This window comes from Drosophila montana, unplaced genomic scaffold (genome assembly GCF_035044405.1).
Source record: "Drosophila montana isolate Dmon_TW-CO22-7 unplaced genomic scaffold, ASM3504440v1 contig_1_1, whole genome shotgun sequence".
NCBI classification, from domain to species: Eukaryota; Metazoa; Arthropoda; class Insecta; order Diptera; family Drosophilidae; genus Drosophila; species Drosophila montana.
This window is the reverse complement of record NW_026996920.1, coordinates 1,697,969-1,716,015: the sequence shown is the minus strand read 5'-3', so window position 1 is coordinate 1,716,015 and position 18,047 is coordinate 1,697,969. Positions and strand designations below refer to the sequence as shown.

The following is an 18,047-nucleotide window of genomic DNA, read 5'->3' as shown; positions in this document are numbered from 1 at the left end:
ATTTCAGGCAGCAAGCAATTTATTTGATTTGCGTAAAAGGACCAGTTAGTTATTTTAAGATTCCTCAATTGTATAAGTTATCTTTAACTTACCTCATTCAATTGGTATCTGCCCCGCCCACTAAGTTTGATGAGCGTTGGCGTCGCATCAGATGAGAAGTTCCATAGCTTGGTTAGGTTATCGCAGTATTTCTTGTGGAGAAGCGCCCTGTTGGAAGTGGGCTATGTAGCTCAAGCATAGCTTGATCCAGCAGTTCTCACAATCACTGTTAATACATGAAAACATATTTATTCTAGAATTCGAAGAAAGTAAACTTGCTGGCATATGGTATGTATGTATATACGATTACGCTTCAATTTTGGAAAGTTTGGAGAAAAACGTTTGTATGATACCCTTTAAACAAAAGAACTTGTAATAAATATGTACGTTTGGGATTTTCCCCATTTGCCACGCCCCCAGTGAGCGAATGCAAAATATTTATAGATTGATCTTAAATGGAGCTCATTCTTAACTTCATGCCAAAATCAAGGAGACACAGTTTTAAAGTGACTGCTCTGCGACTACAGTCTGAGAGTCACCAATCAAATAATCAAGAACAGTCTATTCCACTGAAATCGGTTACCTCCAGTCATAGTCGATCATCCATTCATTAGAAGATAACGATTTTACCGATTTGTCAGGAGTATTCATAAAATCATTATATTAAAGCCGTACGGACAAACAAACTATATTCGTATTACTCTTTGAACAAGTAGAACAAGTTGACGAATGCGAAATATTGCTTAAAATTTTTTTTGGAGCGATTCGATACGTTCTCATTTTCAAATATCTATGTAAAATGTAATTTAAAGCTTGGGGCTCAAATAAGAAGCTGTAAAAGTTCAATAAACATAATTGGAAAACGCGGTGCTGAAAACTATGACCTCTATAGGTTAAAAGAGAAACCAGAAAAGCAGAAAATGTCTATGTATACAAAATTGTTTTGTAAGTTTTTTTATTTTGTTAAAAAAAACTCAATCTTTAAATCGATATTAATCATTTAATCAAAAAACTTGGAAAGTTATCCTTGGGTTGAAAGAAACTATCCAAATTTCGAGACTCAAGCTTTATAGTTTTCGGCATCGAGGCGTACAAATAGATTTTGCCAGACAGATGCGGGCCTGACTAACCTGATTCGGTTGTCGATGCTGATCAAGAACATATGTATGAATATTCTTTATGGGGTCGATAACGCTTCCTCCGGCTGTTATTCATTTACACAAAGCCATAATACTGCTTTTTACCCATTTTACATAGTGTACGGGGTATAATTATATATGCATATGTATATGTATGTATGTATGTGTACATACACACTCAAAATTTCACCAGCAACATTAAACAATTCAAAATATGAATATAAAATAACCCAACTTGCTGCAAAGTAACGTAAAAAGTTACAAGCCCCGCTATGGGAGAGAACAAATGAGCGAATAATAGACAGAGAGCGTGGCGAAGCTTTCGATCACCAACGCTGCACAGTGGGCTTGAGGTGCACAAAATGTACTTCCTTATTTAAAAAAAATTGGAAGCGGTTTTAAATCCAACTTGTTGTGGCATACGAATATAAAAGCTCAGTAATATATAAATACGATTGTGTTAGTTGGCAAGTTTGCCTGCAGACACAGCTGGAAGTGTTCGGGCTTATGCGAAGTTAGTTCCACTGTACACAGCTGAGCGAGCATCTGGATTGACTTAGCTGGAGTACTATAATAATAAGCCGTTGGGAGCGAGTTCTTTAGTTCAACGGCAGCAAGCGGCTCATGTGGAACGCGCAGTAAACCGACGGAGACGCGCCAAAGTGAAAAGAAAAGAAGTAAATAACGTTCAGTGAATAGCCAAGCACACAATTAAAATTCATTTACGCGTCGTCGATCTGCATAAGTTCAATGAAGAAAGAGCCACAAAGCGCAGAAACCGATAACGAATGACAACAATTGCATTTGTTACATAAAAAAGAAATTTGGTTCATACGCCTTTGTTCCTGTCCCCTCAATCCAAACATTAGCTAAAAATCTACAAGTACACATGGATGTCTGTACGTACAACTACACATTCATATAACGTGGGATATACACGAATTTGCACAATTCACGAACAGCGAAAATCGCTGGCAACAAAACAATAGAATTGCCGCTAAAAATTAGAAAATTCTTTTGAGTTCAATAACAAATTATACAAATGCTGTGATCGCGTGTTTGGTGTGCAAGCCCTCAATGCTTATTTATGTATGTATGTACATATGTAAATAAACGAAGCTCTGCAATTTGTCCTTACATGCATAAATAAGTATGTACACACATGTACCTTTAAAAAACATGCATATGTACAAGTTGGTTTTATGTTTAAGCATATATTTGTACATGCAAAGCAAACATGTAAGAGTGCTCTACTCAAGAGTGTCCAACTAGGAGATACCCTGTATTCTGTGCTGAGTGCAGATTGGAAACATTCGCACTTCGTTTTATATCTACATGCACAGCAAGTAAGAACGTTGCAGTCGGGTGTAACCGACTGCACAATACTTTGTTACCAATGTAGTCAGTCGATAATGACTCTTGATGACTCCAAGACAGTTACCGCTACATTACCGTTACCGCTTTATATATATAATTTCCGAGACAATCACTAAAAAGATGTTGCTTTTAAATTGATCAATTTTATATAAGTAAACAGGAGAAGCTATCGAAAAAAAGTTAATTTGCTCTGCGTATAATCTACGAGAATATAATTCAAGAGACTAATTCTTATAGTTAACGAGATTGATGGGTTATTAACTTAGCAGCTTGTCGTACTCCTGAGTACAATAATTCGCTCATAACCGTTATACCCTATTTACCGCATTTTCAATAAGTAAAGGGTATAAAATCGCGACTCATTCATGAATTAAGTTATGTTAACTTATTTAGCTTATCGTTTAAAATCACGTACACGCGCAATCTACAAATACCAATTACGGGGGTACCCAGTCAAAGACCTACAACCAAAGCCAAAGCACACTTAAGAACAAAAGCCAACTGATTGCCGCCGAAAACAGTGTGAGAAAACGTCATCAATGCCGACGCCGCTGCGCGCCGGCAACAACGGTCAACTGGTTCTTTAACTTGGCCTCTCTAGCACTAAAAGTGGTATAACATTATGTGCGAGTGGGAGAGAGTGAGAGTGAGTAGTTTTGGGGCTTAGAGCGCAATTGTGCTGACAGAGAGAGAGAGAGAGAGAGAGACAATGAGTGCAATAGCCGCTGCACATTTAATTTTAGTCGAAAGTTCCTCGGCAGAAGACTTCGTTTCTTTTGTAAACAATCTTCTCTGAACAGAACGCGAAAGTAGGCCAGTAGCGTCTCTCTGTCCGTTTATCTTTTGTCTCTGTCTGATAATGCGACGTAGCATCTTTAGTAGTAAATATTTTCGTTCTGAGCAGGGCATAAAAAGCAGCATTCTTAGCAAAGATCACAACAGAATATTTCTTTAAGTGTGGACTTTTAATGAGCCTTTCTAAATGTTTGTTTACTCCATTGGCTAAGATATTTGTTTGTTGAATATGCAACATATATACATATGTATGTATGTATATTGACTTGTCCGAATAGGAAGTGCTCTGTATTGTATGCAATTGGAGATATTTGTAAAATTTACTTGAAGCTGTCAGCTACTTCATAGGGTCATAGGTCACACACTTGGGACAGCTTTATTAAACCTTTTTGCAACTTTTTATATGGTATAAAAAAGACCCGAAAACCGGCTGGTTGCGTTATTATTACGCTTCAAACATGTTGCGTGAATAGTAGTATTTGTTTGCAACTCGTATGTATATTCACATTTGCCCATGGCCTTGATTCCTGGTCCCATATAAAATGTTTATTCACATTATTTCTCTAAGTCAATCGCCACGTGCTGACCTTGCGACGTCACTTTTCTTTATCGCAAATACGATTCTAGGGGTAAAATACGTAATATTATTCGCGAGTTAAATTAAATATTTTCACATGTTAATTCACTTTAAACCCATTCCAGGGGGTACTAGAGTTTTCTTGCAAAAGCCTGTAAAGTACACTCAGCCTTGATTAGTTTGCCCGTCTATCTTTAAGTCTGTTTATATTTCTTAGTCACTCAGTGTATACTGATAAAAGGGTTTACATTCTAAAGTCGGGGGGATCGGATCATATAAATACATTTATAGCTGTCATTGGAGCTGGATAAATAAAGTGTGGTACCCAAGTTCTCTACCGCAAACATTCTAGAATTTAGATACCCGTTGCAGTCGAGTGCGTCCGCTGCGCAATACTCTGTTCCCAATGTTTTTATTGTTGGGTTGATGACCCTAACGAATCAGTGGCTTTCAAACTGTGCGTGACTGCATGATTGGTTTTCAAGCAAAGCCACAAGATAAAGAAAGCTTTATTTTTACTGAAGCCATCTCAAATGAAGCAGGTACAAAGAAAGGCGGGGTTTTAGGTTACATGAACTATTTTGGTTTTTACGTGTTTTTTTGTGAGTTATACTATTTCTCTTACTCTTCCATAAATCTAACCCACTGAGTGAAAAGTGAAGATCAAAGGTTGAAGGGTCGAAAGTTTAACTTTCGTCATGTTGGCCTTGAGCTGATTTAAAAAAATAAACATTTAATGAACATGAATACGTGCTTCATTGATTGTGGAAAATGTAGCTTTCCGGCGAATAGGGGGCGGAACCCTATTGATTGCCAATTTCTAATTATCAGGCGCTGAACTTTAAATGAATACGCAAACATATATATGTGAAATGTTATTTTACAATTATATTAGAATTGTCGACTGCGTAAATTGGGTCGTGGGGCAATACGGGAAAAATGAAATTGTGCGACAAATTGAAAAACAAAAACTTAGCCCGAGCAAAGCTGGGTAATACCAGCTCGTATATGGTATATATATATGGTATATAGCCACACACGACACGACCTTAAAGAAACGAATGACAAGTTCAATTGGCATTGATTTAATCAATGACTACTTGGCAGACTGCACTCAAAATGTACTCAAACCTGCAGCGATACACTTCTGTAGTTTCTGGGGCTAGGTTGAGGCCCATTGCGTATATATGTACATGGAAGTTGGACTTAAATTGCCGCGTCGCAGTTTTATGAGATCATTTAAAAGAAAATGGGTGCAAAGTTTGCCCAAATACTTATTTGTACAATTTATATGCAAAGGGAATGTGAGTCTATTGGCTTTGCCTCTACTCATTTCTTGACAGCCAAGAAATTGTACGCACAGCTTTAGATTAGTTGGATTACGAATGAGTACATGTTTAACTTCCGCTCTGCCAAACCTGCTTTACTTCTGCTGTTAGTTTCCTGAAAATAGAGTATTCCTTCCTGATTGATATAACTCATAGCTTAAATTGGCCGTAAAGAATCATATAGACTTCTTATTGACAGCACTCGAACTATCCATTTTTCACACTTTGACTTATTGCCTTGTTTTTTTTTTAACATTTCAATATTTCGAATGTCAACAATGACAACAATTTGTGTACCCATTAATAGACAACTTATCCCATTTGCCCGCAATCCATCACAAAATCCATATTCCCATTATAAAAGATATAAATATATTGAGCTTTCCTTCGAAGTTGAAAATCACATTTCGGATTTTACACACATCAGTTATAAAGCTTTGACTACAAACAGCGAAGTTATTTATGAATGAAAATTCCATAGTCTGTGGGGAAAATAGGTAAAATGTGTGTGTGTGTGTGTTGGGAAGGGGAAACAGGGTATCTCCACGACTAGACCACTTTTGCTTTTCACCCATACTGACTGCCGCTGTCGATGTCAATGTTAGGCGAAGTTGTGGCGCACATTTTACAGTCGCTTTGGAGCTGTGATATTGAAATCTATGCCAAACTAGTCGGTTGGCCATACCTTTGGTTAGTTGCTGGGCGCGCCCCTCGGCAGCAATGACATTTTGTCTCTCGCGACTTGGCTCGGCTTTTGGCGGGGGATTTCGAACTGGTTTTCGGATATAAGCTCATTCATATTGAATTTAACACGGAGTCAATATCAGTTGAGCGCGCTGCATCATATGCAATTGTGTTGCTAAATCGAATGAATAACATGAATTGGCAGGCGTAAGGCATTAAAAACTATTCAGAATCATTTTTTGTAGGTCGTCCAAAGGGGTCCAAAGTGTATAGAGAAACCTGCCGACAAATACGCACAAATCGTGCTCAATATTAAATAGCCTTTTACCCATCAGAATCCCAATCTTACCCCAACCACGGGGTATTTGTTTTTAATAAAAAAATCAAAAAAATTACTTTTCTAGCATGAATGTATTTTTTGACAGAAATTGTTGAAAAAAAGATCTGGGTTAATATTATTTTATAAGATCGAAAATCTCTTTTTTAATACATAAATTTCTTGGTGAAATGATAATATGCGTTTTATTTAAGTAATACAAATTGTCAATACTGAAATTCCTTCTTCGGTTTTGTTTGATCTAATGTTATTAACATTCAGAATGAGCGTTTTCTTATATATACAATGTACACATGTAATTAGTTTATTTCACATTCTGGATACTGCCCCAAAATTAAGCCCAAAAGTTTATATTACACATTTGTTAAGGCCTCTCTTGATTTCCATTATTCAAACTGCATTTAAGTCAATGACGCATAAAGAAAAATACGTATTGCATGAAAAGGTGAACTAAAATAGAAATCAACCAACCGCATGGATTTTCCGGAAGCGGTGAACCACGTCTTACATTAACATACCCTGTACGCATTGGGTTAAAAGGGTATAATGGTTTTTGGCAAATGTTCGTAAATAACTCTGCAAATCAAGTCTATTTCAAAAATGGACAATCACCGATATGCCTTTCCGGCTTAAGAACTCTGGGTTAAAAGTCCATCAGTGTTGACTCTCAAATTGTTTATACAGATTGAGAATATATTACTTATTGGATACCTCCCACCGATCTCCTAATTGGTACAATTTTTAAAGATATAGAGAGTTCGAGAGAGCAGCTCGGCGTTGTGTACGGGGTATAAGCTAGTCGGTCTTCCCACTAAGTCAATTTAAATGAGCTTGCGGTTGGATTATCCAGAAATTTGTTTCGCACGTATTGATATTTTTTTTTTGTAATTTTCCTCAAAAGGAACAAGCATGACTTCCATTTAGTTTCCCAACTATCTTTGAAAAAGAGTTTGAACCGATCGAATGAAAGACGTTTGTTGCGTATGAAATGTTTCATTTTTAAACGTGATTCACCGTTTGCGGAGATTCCACGCCGCGGAGGGGAATTAGCTGGTCTAGGTGGAAGAATAAATTTGAATTTTCCCACGGTCGGCAAAGTAAAAAATATGAATCAAAAACTTGGCTTGGGCAATGCCGGAAAATAGTATTTGTTATTTAATTATTAATTATTATTACGAGTCACAAATTAAAAATGCGTTTATTTGCTTTATGATGGGGAAAAGATATGGGTAGAGAACACATTTTCTTGTTTTTTATTTACTCACAGTCCGTGTTTATTTTAGAGTCGCCCAGCCAAGACGCAGCTAAATTAAAGGTGGAAGTGGAACGGAGTTCCGTTATAATTGCCCAGAATGACACTCTTGCCAGACATCAAAGCCGCAGATGCCGCCTGCTGCGGAGGCGGCGGCGGCGACACCAGCAGCAACAGCACCTGCACAGGTGACAGCCACAGCGCACACTATTCCGGCCAAAATAAAGGGAATGGCTGCCTGGGCATCAACTGTTGCAGCCTGGCTGCCGGCTCGGAGACATCCATAAACGAAACATCGTCCGCCTCATCGGCTGCCAAAGTAAACAATAATCTTAACGAGTTAGAGGCGCACAATTATCACTTTTCCCACTGCCAACCGGTGGACATTGAGTTCTCGAACGTGCGCTACGAGGTTCGCAAGTTTTCCTTTCCCGAGCGCAAATTCGGTAAGTGCACTAGCAAAAGCTGATCCCAAAATCGAGTCCCTCAACTTGTCGCTCCGCAGTCACCAAGGAGATCCTGCACGGACTACAGGGCGACTTCCGTTCTGGCGAGCTGACGGCCATAATGGGTCCATCCGGGGCCGGCAAAAGCACACTGCTCAACGTGATGTCCGGCTTCTGGTAAGTCATATACAATATCATATCATTTATATATATACTATATCATATAATCCCTCCTCAAATGTTTATGATAAAACTAAGCTACAGTTTTTTTTTTTTAAGAATAAATTGGAAAATAGTTTGCATTGCTTGTTCAATAAAACGTAGAAATTCTCAATTTTAAGTTTTTAGATTTTAAAATTGTCAGATTTAATAAATTCTTATTCCAAATAAGGGTTAAAAAGTATTTAAGGACTGCAAAAGTTGACAAAGGTTTCAATTTTGAACTCATTATTTGTATGTTTTGTATTGTACCAACAAATTACCTAAATATATATAACATATATAATCTGATAATGGGATAACTGATAAAGTCCTTTAAAACTCGTCTAGAGAATAACGATTTTGAAGTCCTCTATTTCGTAATTGAATAGACTTTTCCCTCTAACAAATAAGAGAAGTGCATTTTAACTTGAATTGCGAAAGTCTGATTTTGTCTTGCATAATTTTATAATACATTTTATTAATTATGCAATTTTTCACTATATATATATACATTAATTAAATGTTGATTGTTGCGAGGCTCATAATTGGAATTGGACTTTGGCATTGCATTAAGCGGATGCAGTTCTCTAGAGATCAAAACGATATACTGTGTAACGTAAGCTTTGCAATTTGAATCTGAATTCCCTTGGTATTGTAAATACATAAGATCCCACAATGGGTATTACATAAGTGGGACTGGCAGCGATAACAAAACTGAATCGACTGAGTCATGTTGCTTTGATGATGAATACATACATACATATGTATTATCGTGCGTCATATGCTTGAGCACGACTTTGACCTATGTCTGTGAACTGGAATAGTCGAAAGTTTGCCTCAAGAATCGAGCAATCAAAGCCTAACCCGCGAATTTCTAATCGATGTCGGAACTGTCAGTGGCAAGAGAAGCGCTATCAACTCATTTATTCGCAACTGGGACCGTGTCGAGGTCCAATCAGTTCCACACCAACCTAATAGATTATATTATTTATGCCTGGACACTCTTGCTATTGATGTAATATGACTGCGATGAATGCCACTTATATATATTATTTATACGCTAATGGCATACGCTCAAACTGTTTACTTTGTTGCGTCTCCTTTTATAAACTAAATAACATATGCATATATATACATATATGTATATGGAATGAATAATCAGCTCAAATCGGTGGCGAAGTTAATTCGCAAATATCTGGCAAAGTTCTTGTTTACTTGAATTCCACTCAAGATATGTTGAAATATTGAAATACAGTTACTCTAAGACTGTAACTGCAGTGAATTTCAAACTGTGACTTGATATTGATTTTTGCAACTTGGAACTTCGATCTAAAGATGCCACAAAACCCATATTCATTTTTTCTACTTTCTGAACAGAGTATCCAATTATTTAAATTTGTGCATTTGTTGTGTTATGCAATATCAAAAATTAAGTCAGAATTATATATAAATATATATAGGAATGAGCAAAAAACAAGTTTCTGGCTAAGGAAGCGCAAAGCGTGCGAAGCGCTTCGATAATTATTACTTGCTCAGCCCCAACATTTTGCTTATCGGTCATTAAACTATGAACTTGAAACACGCATGTTTCTATATATGTACGTACTTACAAGACCGTACCATTTTACAAAGTACCGGCCAGACATTGGACTTGTAGGCATGAATTATTATTATTCAGAGCTGAGATGTTGAGATGCTGAGATGTTGACTTGTTGCCGTTTTCTGTACTCCGCAGCGCGACTGGAGTCACGGGCAATATACGCGTCAATGGCAAGCCGATGGCGACAACCTCTGATCGGTTTCGCCAGCTCTCGTGCTACATCCACCAGGATGATCTGCTGCGTCCCCAGCTAATGGTCGGCGAGATAATGCTTTTGGCGGCACACTTGAAGCTCGGCTCCGGCGTGACTAAATCGCACAAACTGAATTTGGTAGGTTTGTGTGACCTTCAAATCGCAATCCGAGCAATTCCGTAATACTTTTCTCTGCTTGCAGATAAAGCACATCTTGTCGCTGCTGGGCCTGGAGCATCGCTATAATGTCCACACGGGCAAGCTTTCTGGTGGACAGAAGAAGCGTCTCGCGATTGCCCTCGAGCTGATAAGCAATCCGCCTGTACTCTATCTGGACGAGCCAACGACGTGAGTAAATCATTATATGCATGGTGATAACTAATGAATAATAATGTCTGAGTGATGACCGATCGTCTAAACGATTGCCCATTGCCCACAAGCCGGAAATCTAAATGGGCATCCAACATATTCTTATCTATTCGGATTCTTAACCAACCGACTGCGAACTATGGCACACGTTTTTTGCGGTTTTTTTCCAATCTGTTTATACTACACGAAAAATAGCATATACACAATTGACAGCTAAAAATACCTACTATTAAAAGGTATATATTTTTAGCCCCGAAAACTTGAGAAATATCGGACTATCAAAGTTATACAAGACGGAAATTCTTATAGTATTAGTTGGAGCGAGATGTAAAGTTAGGAACTTGGAATGTTTTTCGGATTCAGATTTTCTCCCAGGCATTTAATTTTAGTTGCACCTCTAACAATACGTTTTTTTTTTTTGCCATTTTGGTATTTCCATCAATTAAGTTAATGATTGACCCATAAGTTTAACGGCCCGCCTGTGATTACTGCGATTATATAAAAATATGCTTTTAATTGCCTTAAATGGCTTTAAAAAAAAAAAAATTACAAAAATGTTTTATGGTCTATATGTACACACATGTAATAATTAACACATTTCGTCCACTATCATTTTGTACTATGTGTACATTAAATTTAATATCCGTAACTATTTAAATGGCTGAAACTTGCGAAATGGAGTTTTCCCTTTTTGGTATACGCGCACATTTAGAGGCCAGTTATTTAATTATACATTTTCTACATTGTGTGTTCGAGTTGTTATGTGATTATGTCTGTGGACATAATATACTTAGTACACTTAAGTAATTACGAATATTGCGAGACCTTCTCTTCTTCCCCTTACAAATGAATATTCTCGTATATGTGCTCATTTAATGTAGCATGAATCAGCTAAAAAATATATATACATATATACTTAGAGCACCTGCAGGGTATCTACTAGTCGAGCATTCTCCGCTTTATTTTCGATCAGCTGTGCGGATGTATTTTTGATGATTTTTCTTTGTTTTTCGCGACAAATGCGCGCATTTTTCAAATCGACTGATTAGGAGTGGAAGTGGTCCGATGTGAATATGACCTATGCTTAGCTAGTCTATTGTCATTATCGCTAATGATACTACTCACAACACGCGCTACCCGGCGTTGCCCGGCATTAATTCATAATATTGCGCGTGTAAGTGGTCGCGAAGATTATTGTTCAATTCCCGCAAACTTCTTACGGTAAAAAAAAAACATAACACACTAAATAAACAATTCGCAGTTAAAAAGCAGCAGTAAAAAGGAAAATACCATAAGAAAGTGCTTCAGTTTATATTAACCTGCGTCTAAAGTCTTAGTAAAATTAGTAAGAATCGAATAATCAAAAATATATAATAATACAAAATTAATTAAATAAATAAAATAATAAAATGTTGACAGATAAAATCAAACATAACAATAACAATAATAAGAGAATCGCCGCGGCCTAATAATCATTATTAATAGTATTATTAATAAAAAAAAAACCTCTTTCCCGCACTGCGAAATGTATTCACATAAATGTTTAACAATGAGATATTTTTTTTAATTTTAAGTAGAAAGTGATTCAATTATCCAAAATGTAAAATCGCCTGGATCTGTGTATACTAAACAAAACTTTACGTAGCAAATTTGTTGAGATTTGCTTAGAGGAACTTTTATAAAAAATCAAAATCATTCTAGTCAAATTAATAATTTAATTTTGGATGAAATGTGATTGAGTAGGTATTTTTCCGATTGTGAATGCAATTAATGGCAGCCCCTTTTCGTTCAGTTCTATAGATAATTTACTACTACATCTTTTAAATTTTAAATCATTTCAATTTGACCACAAAGTGCTTTGTGCTTAATTAAGTCTGGGCAGAGCAGGATAAAGTTTTTGTCTAAAAACATAACACAACTTGACCAAGACACATTGCTCTGTCGCATAGAATCGAATATCAAATTGTAGTTTGCACATAATACTCAATTGTAACTCTCCTTATTTTGCTATAGAGGACTGGACAGCTCGTCGTGCAGCTCGTGCGTGGCGCTGCTGAAGAAACTTGCTTCCCAGGGCCACACGATCGTGTGCACGATTCATCAGCCGAGTGCACTGATTTTCGAAATGTTCGATAAGCTGTACACGGTTGTGGATGGGCATTGCATGTACCAGGGCCGGATTCAAGAGTTGGTGCCGTTTCTTGCCGATCAGCAGCTCGTGTGCCCCAGCTACCACAACCCGGCGGACTACTGTACGTGCTTTCAGGTTCGAATTCCCACCCAAACCCTACTCTAACTCTCTGCCTTTGCCCACAGTGCTGGAGGTAGCCGTTGGGGAGCACCAATGTGACCTCAATAATCTGATAGATGCAGCGAATAAAAAGTATTACGAGGATGCCCATCAAAAGCCATACACGAACCGTTTAAATGTCTCACGAATCGTAACAACTATAAAAGGTAAGATTCTTACATTTACATCGCGAAATACGTGGTCCAATTTCATATCATCCAGAAGTCTTGGATTTGAAATTGATAAAGGTCAAGACGTCGAAAAAAAATGCCAACTCCATTAGTAGACTTTTTATCGCTTGACAGTAAACGCAGAAAATGTTTTTTTTTATACACCAATTGAAAACGGGTTAAAAGATGTATAATATATATAGAAATACTATGATCAAGCCATGACCTTCTAATTGCCTGACGATCTTGGAAAATACTTCTTCTTCTTTTTTCGATAGCTCCTCCCATTTCCATAGTATCGATAAGTATCGATTTTGAGAGTCATCAGAGCTAATCAGAAATTAACTAGGAATGTGTATACAAATATTAAGCTTTAAAGATATTTACGTTTTCGACTGGATGTAGGGTATTCCTCATTCGAACTTTCAGCTAAATTAAATTTGAAAATATGCATATTACTTACAGATTCAATGAGTGGCAAGAAACTTAATACGTCGTCTCAAGAGCTAGCCACACTTGGCATGTCGCAATTAGCGAGGTACAGCTATGCGGAGCCGGCCCAGCAAGAGCTTGGACTGGAGGAGATCAAGGCGCTCAATGGCCCAGCAGACGAGCTGGAGCAGCCGCTTGCCGAGGGCACAATTACAGACCAGACGGCGAAGACGCCGAAGCGGCGAACGGATGTCATCTCGGCGTCGTTCCTCATGCAATATCTGCTCCTGATGCAGCGCATTTTAATCTGCGCCAGACGCAGCTACGTGAGTATAAATACATTTTAATAACATCAACAGGGTCAGCCCAGTTTGGGAAATTGACAGGCATTTCGAATTTGTAATTCAGTGCAATTTACGGGGCTTAATCCATTAAGTAAAGCAAGTTTTTATACGCAATGTAAACAAGAGCTTTTGCAATGTCCACAATTAAAGTTAGAGGCCTGATGCAAAAAATTATATATACTCGTGTATATCCCCCTCAGACAAAGTGTTAATATTTCTCGAACACGCCCATTAAGGGGCGAGCGAACATTAAATTTTTGCACAGCTTTAAAACCGCCCACAAAAAGTGCATAAGATGCTTTTAAAAGTCACAGTTTGAAGGTCACCGCGCAGTTGGAGAGTCACCAACGCATTAATCAAGAGGAGTCTCCAATTGATTTTGATCGGAAATTACATCGTTCAGAGAGTATTCTTACTTGTTTATGCGTATACCCTGTACCCATTGCAAAAGTTGAAAGGGTATACAAGTGAGAAGCATCTTCAAAGATCAGAACAACAAGCTGAGCCATAGGTCCGTCTGTCTGAGCACTACGATCTGGGAAACTACAAGTGCCAGAGACTTGGAATTTAAAGTAAATATTTTTGTTTTTCGATTCTTACTTGTTTTTGTCTGAGGGGGTCTGCCAATCGGTTTCTTGTTCTACCCACACACGTATGCACACATTGCCCAAAGTGCATACTTATATATGTATATATGGATATATGGATATATTGGCATCGATGTTGAGCTTGGCTTGTTGGCGCTGGCCACTCAACTGTAGCCATATCTTGAAAACTGCAACTGACGCGATGTCGACCTTCACATACATTAATGTTAATGTTGCGGCAAGTCAGCTGCCTCTTGTTGAATAAGTACGTGGACATAGTATGACTAAGTAGATGTGTCTATATAGATAAACACCATGTATAATGCTCGTTCGCTTTAATTGCAGTTTCTGTTGCTGGCCCGGATCGCTTCTCACATTTTCATTGGCGTGATATTCGGCTACCTGTACATGAACGTGGGAAACAGCGCGCACTCCGTGCTCGGCAACTACGTCTACCTATATGGCTCCATATTGCTCTTGGTCTACACCGGCAAAATGGCAGTGGTATTGACCTGTAAGTAGCCAAAAACGCAACGCCAACATTCAACTGGCCAACTAACTGCTGAGTTGTTTGCCAATCCACTTTACCTGTTATTTGTGTGCTGCATGAAAACAAAGATCTGAGCGTTAGATAACTTAGAGGCATTCTCAAATACAATTGGGCGCGTATGTTGATTTATTTCTTGACACGAAAACGACGTGAAAATCAAGTTACTCGTTAGATTACAATTACAACTCATATTCGAAAATAAAGGCCAAACTTTAAATTTAAAGCTGATAAAAGTGACGATATGTAGATCTAAATATATATAAAAGAGTTTGACTTGTCTGAATGGTAAAAAAAAGACACAGACAGATTCAGAGAGATTAAGAACTTTGAGGCTGAAATATTTACTAACGAAATTGAGCACTAGAAAATTTCGAAATTTGGTAAATTCGACTCGCACGTGCGGAAAATGGAGCTCAAGTTTGAAGAAAAGAAAACACCAAAAGTGCTTTGCTAACCAGAACAATTAAAAGGTTGCCGATTCAATTCCAATAGTAAACATTACCTACTTAAATACTTGTCTATATAATTTATTCGCAACGAAAAAGACATGATAACAATTATTATTATTAATTTTTTATAAATTTTCAATTAAAAGCCAGAAAACATAATTAAATAAAGTGTTTTCTTCGTTTTAATTTGTGTGAAGGATAATTATTAAGACGGACTTTGCTTCTTAGACTTAGTTTGAACATCAGGAAGAACGGGGACTTTGAATGTGTTCGAACCGCCAAATGTAAGGAAACGGGCTAAGTTCTTAGAGGAAATGACAGTTTGTATGTGGCTAAGTAAATAATAGATAGCAAGAAGGAGAGTATGCTGATCCTTAGAGCGGCTTTTGTAAAGGTTTAGCGAATTAATTTTACAACGACGAAGTTTTGTATCTTATTTTTTTTTTTTTTTTTTTGACCAGCCGAAACATGATAGTTTATAAAGTCTCTCAGAATTTAAATTTAAACTAATTTTCAATCGACTTTTTCGAAAAGAATAGGAATATATTAAAGGGTATACTTAACATGTTGTCAAAGTTGCCAGTAGCAATATTTTACAGTAAACGGCTTCCGAATAAAGTAAATTTTCTCCTCTTAACCATTTCTTTTAAAATCCATTCAACTGGTTTTGAGAATTACGAAACTTGTAAGTTTTAATGACTTTGAGTGCAATGACAGGTCATGACCTACATGCACGCAGAGGTCATTGGCGCCGTGCCCTTTGGTCCAGGTCAAAGAAATCGACTAAATTATTAATAAATATGTTGAATTTCTTACTGCAGTTCCGCTGGAGATCGATATGCTGACCCGGGAGCACTTCAATCGCTGGTACAAGCTGGGACCCTACTTTCTGTCGCTGATCTCCTTTGAAATACCCTTTCAAGTAAGTTTCGCCGAACCAAATAATCATTATTCATAGTTATTATTCGCTTATGTGTACAAGCTTTAAGGCAACTTGTCCTATATATTCGATAATACGACATCTGCTGAAATTAACTAAAGAGCTAAAGATCGAAGACCCGCAAAAAAAATGGTTTTTTTTTTATAGGGATGTTGGCGCGAATTAAACAAAAATCCTCGAGTCTATTCTTTTTCGAGCTTAAGTAACGAAATGTGTTTTATTAGGATACACTTTTTATATTGTTTCCAACCCAATTATATATTTCGAATTTTGTTGTTTTAATAGATCATGCTATAATAAACTTGTTTTTATAGAGCTTATGTACCGCTTTGTACATTGTTATCAGCGCACGGCTAACGGACAACGATAGTGGGGACCCGTTCCGGATGTATTACTTCATATTGCTGGCCATATTGGCCAGCCTCAGTGCACAGGCTTGGGGCTTCTTTGTAGGTGCCACGCTGCCAACAAAGGTATGTATATTATTAGCAATATCTGAGCTCGATATCTCATATGAAAATATCTATTGATAGCTTGCCGTCTTTTTGGGTCCAATACTGGCGGTCATGTTTTCCGTGTTTGGCTTTTGTACCCGATATATTGATATAACGCCGCTCTTTCGTTGGATGTGGCATCTGAGCTATTTCCGGGCCGGCTTTCATGGTGCTCTAAACGCCTTTTACGGCTTGGACCGTCAATTTCTGGAGTGCCCGGAGAATGTCATTTACTGCCACTTCCGCAGTCCCAAAGTCTTTCTTAAGTACATGATGATCTCCGATGTGCACATGTCCGACTGCGTCTTGCTAATGGCCATTGTAATTGCCGTGATGCATCTGCTGACGGTGATCACCCTCTGGCGCAAGCTGAACAAGCGGTAGGCAATACTCTTGTCGCTTAGTTAGTGTCTTAGCTAAGTTATGTATTTAAGTCTAGTTTTATGTTTTATGCGTATACATAGCTGGTGTCTATTGTTTGTTTATTTTTATTTTGATTTTTATTTTATTACCCATTGAGTTTGTTCGTTTTGTTCTAAAAATATTTCAAATAATTATATATTTAACTTAACTATTTATTTATATTAAGGTCAAGAAAATTATCAATTTTGTGTTTTTATGTTTAACTGTTTATCTTGCATCAAAGACAATATTATTATTAATACGAACTATTTATAATATCATTGGCTTAATTGTACTCAACAGGCTTTAGGGTAGTGTATTTTATTCTCCCAGTGTAGAATTTAATTTAGTTTTTATAAGTGCTGATATACCAAAAAGGAACGAACAAATTACAAATTCAATACACCCAACTATGTATAATAGATATTCCAAATTAGCGCTAATGCGAAATAGAAGCTTGCCGTTTATATATTTTTCAATTTAGCATGCCAAATAAAACTTATTCCGCTCAAAATTATAAATCACACAACACAAAAAAAATTTGTAAACAATTTTTTGTATTTTTCTCTTGCATTCAAATGGATAAAAGGAAGGGTATAATACAGATGTACAGATGTACGTAACGGGCAGAAGAAAGTATCTCCGATCCTATTCTATTTCAGGATGACGTCCAGGAATCTTTAATTCCGACATATTGTTCCTAAAGGAGTCATATAACATGATCTACAAATGAATGCGGGTTTGTAGAGCTAAATGATATAGTAAGCCGATGGTTTAAAAATTGAAGAAATAATTGTTGAACGAGCTATAGAATATAGTAGTCCTATCTGGCCGATTCCGAAATATTTCCTGCTTGCAAAAGAAAGACGGACCATTGTCAAGTTTCATGACGTTGCCTTAAAACTGAAAATATATAGTTGGACATGGTTATATCGATTGCTGATTCTGATCAAGAATTACATGCATTATTATTCTTCCCCAAGACAAATGTATTTATACATGTCGGTCTGCTGAAAGATATTAAAAGAACTTATTGCCCACAAATTTAAATC

General features: G+C 37.2%; 1 protein-coding gene across 2 annotated transcripts; it reads left to right on the top strand.

The window, feature by feature from the left end:
* The first annotated feature begins 1,714 nt into the window (after positions 1-1,714).
* LOC135426282 (ATP-binding cassette sub-family G member 4) lies at positions 1,715-17,516 on the top strand. 2 transcript variants are annotated; one of them, XM_064679318.1, is made up of 12 exons: positions 1,715-1,855; positions 7,560-7,974; positions 8,034-8,151; positions 9,911-10,106; positions 10,171-10,316; positions 12,351-12,589; positions 12,654-12,794; positions 13,263-13,555; positions 14,506-14,674; positions 15,981-16,081; positions 16,414-16,572; positions 16,633-17,516. In XM_064679318.1, exons 2-12 carry the CDS (start codon positions 7,629-7,631, stop codon positions 16,975-16,977), a joined length of 2,253 nt encoding a protein of 750 aa, XP_064535388.1. In that variant the 5' UTR covers positions 1,715-1,855; positions 7,560-7,628; the 3' UTR covers positions 16,978-17,516. The 2 variants fall into 2 exon arrangements, with proteins under 2 accessions (XP_064535388.1, XP_064535389.1); XM_064679319.1 differs by lacking the exon at positions 1,715-1,855 and having other exon boundaries at positions 7,559-7,974.
* Positions 17,517-18,047: the final 531 nt, after the last annotated feature.

Excerpts from the sequence above, each read along its gene's own strand:
- LOC135426282 (XM_064679318.1), top strand. The coding sequence starts at position 7,629 with ATGACACTCTTGCCAGACATCAAAGCCGCAGATGCCGCCTGCTGCGGA. Across the intron at positions 12,590-12,653 it reads CCACAACCCGGCGGACTACT|TGCTGGAGGTAGCCGTTGGG; the intron begins GTACGTGCTTTC and ends CTTTGCCCACAG. Across the intron at positions 16,573-16,632 it reads GTGCCACGCTGCCAACAAAG|CTTGCCGTCTTTTTGGGTCC; the intron begins GTATGTATATTA and ends ATCTATTGATAG.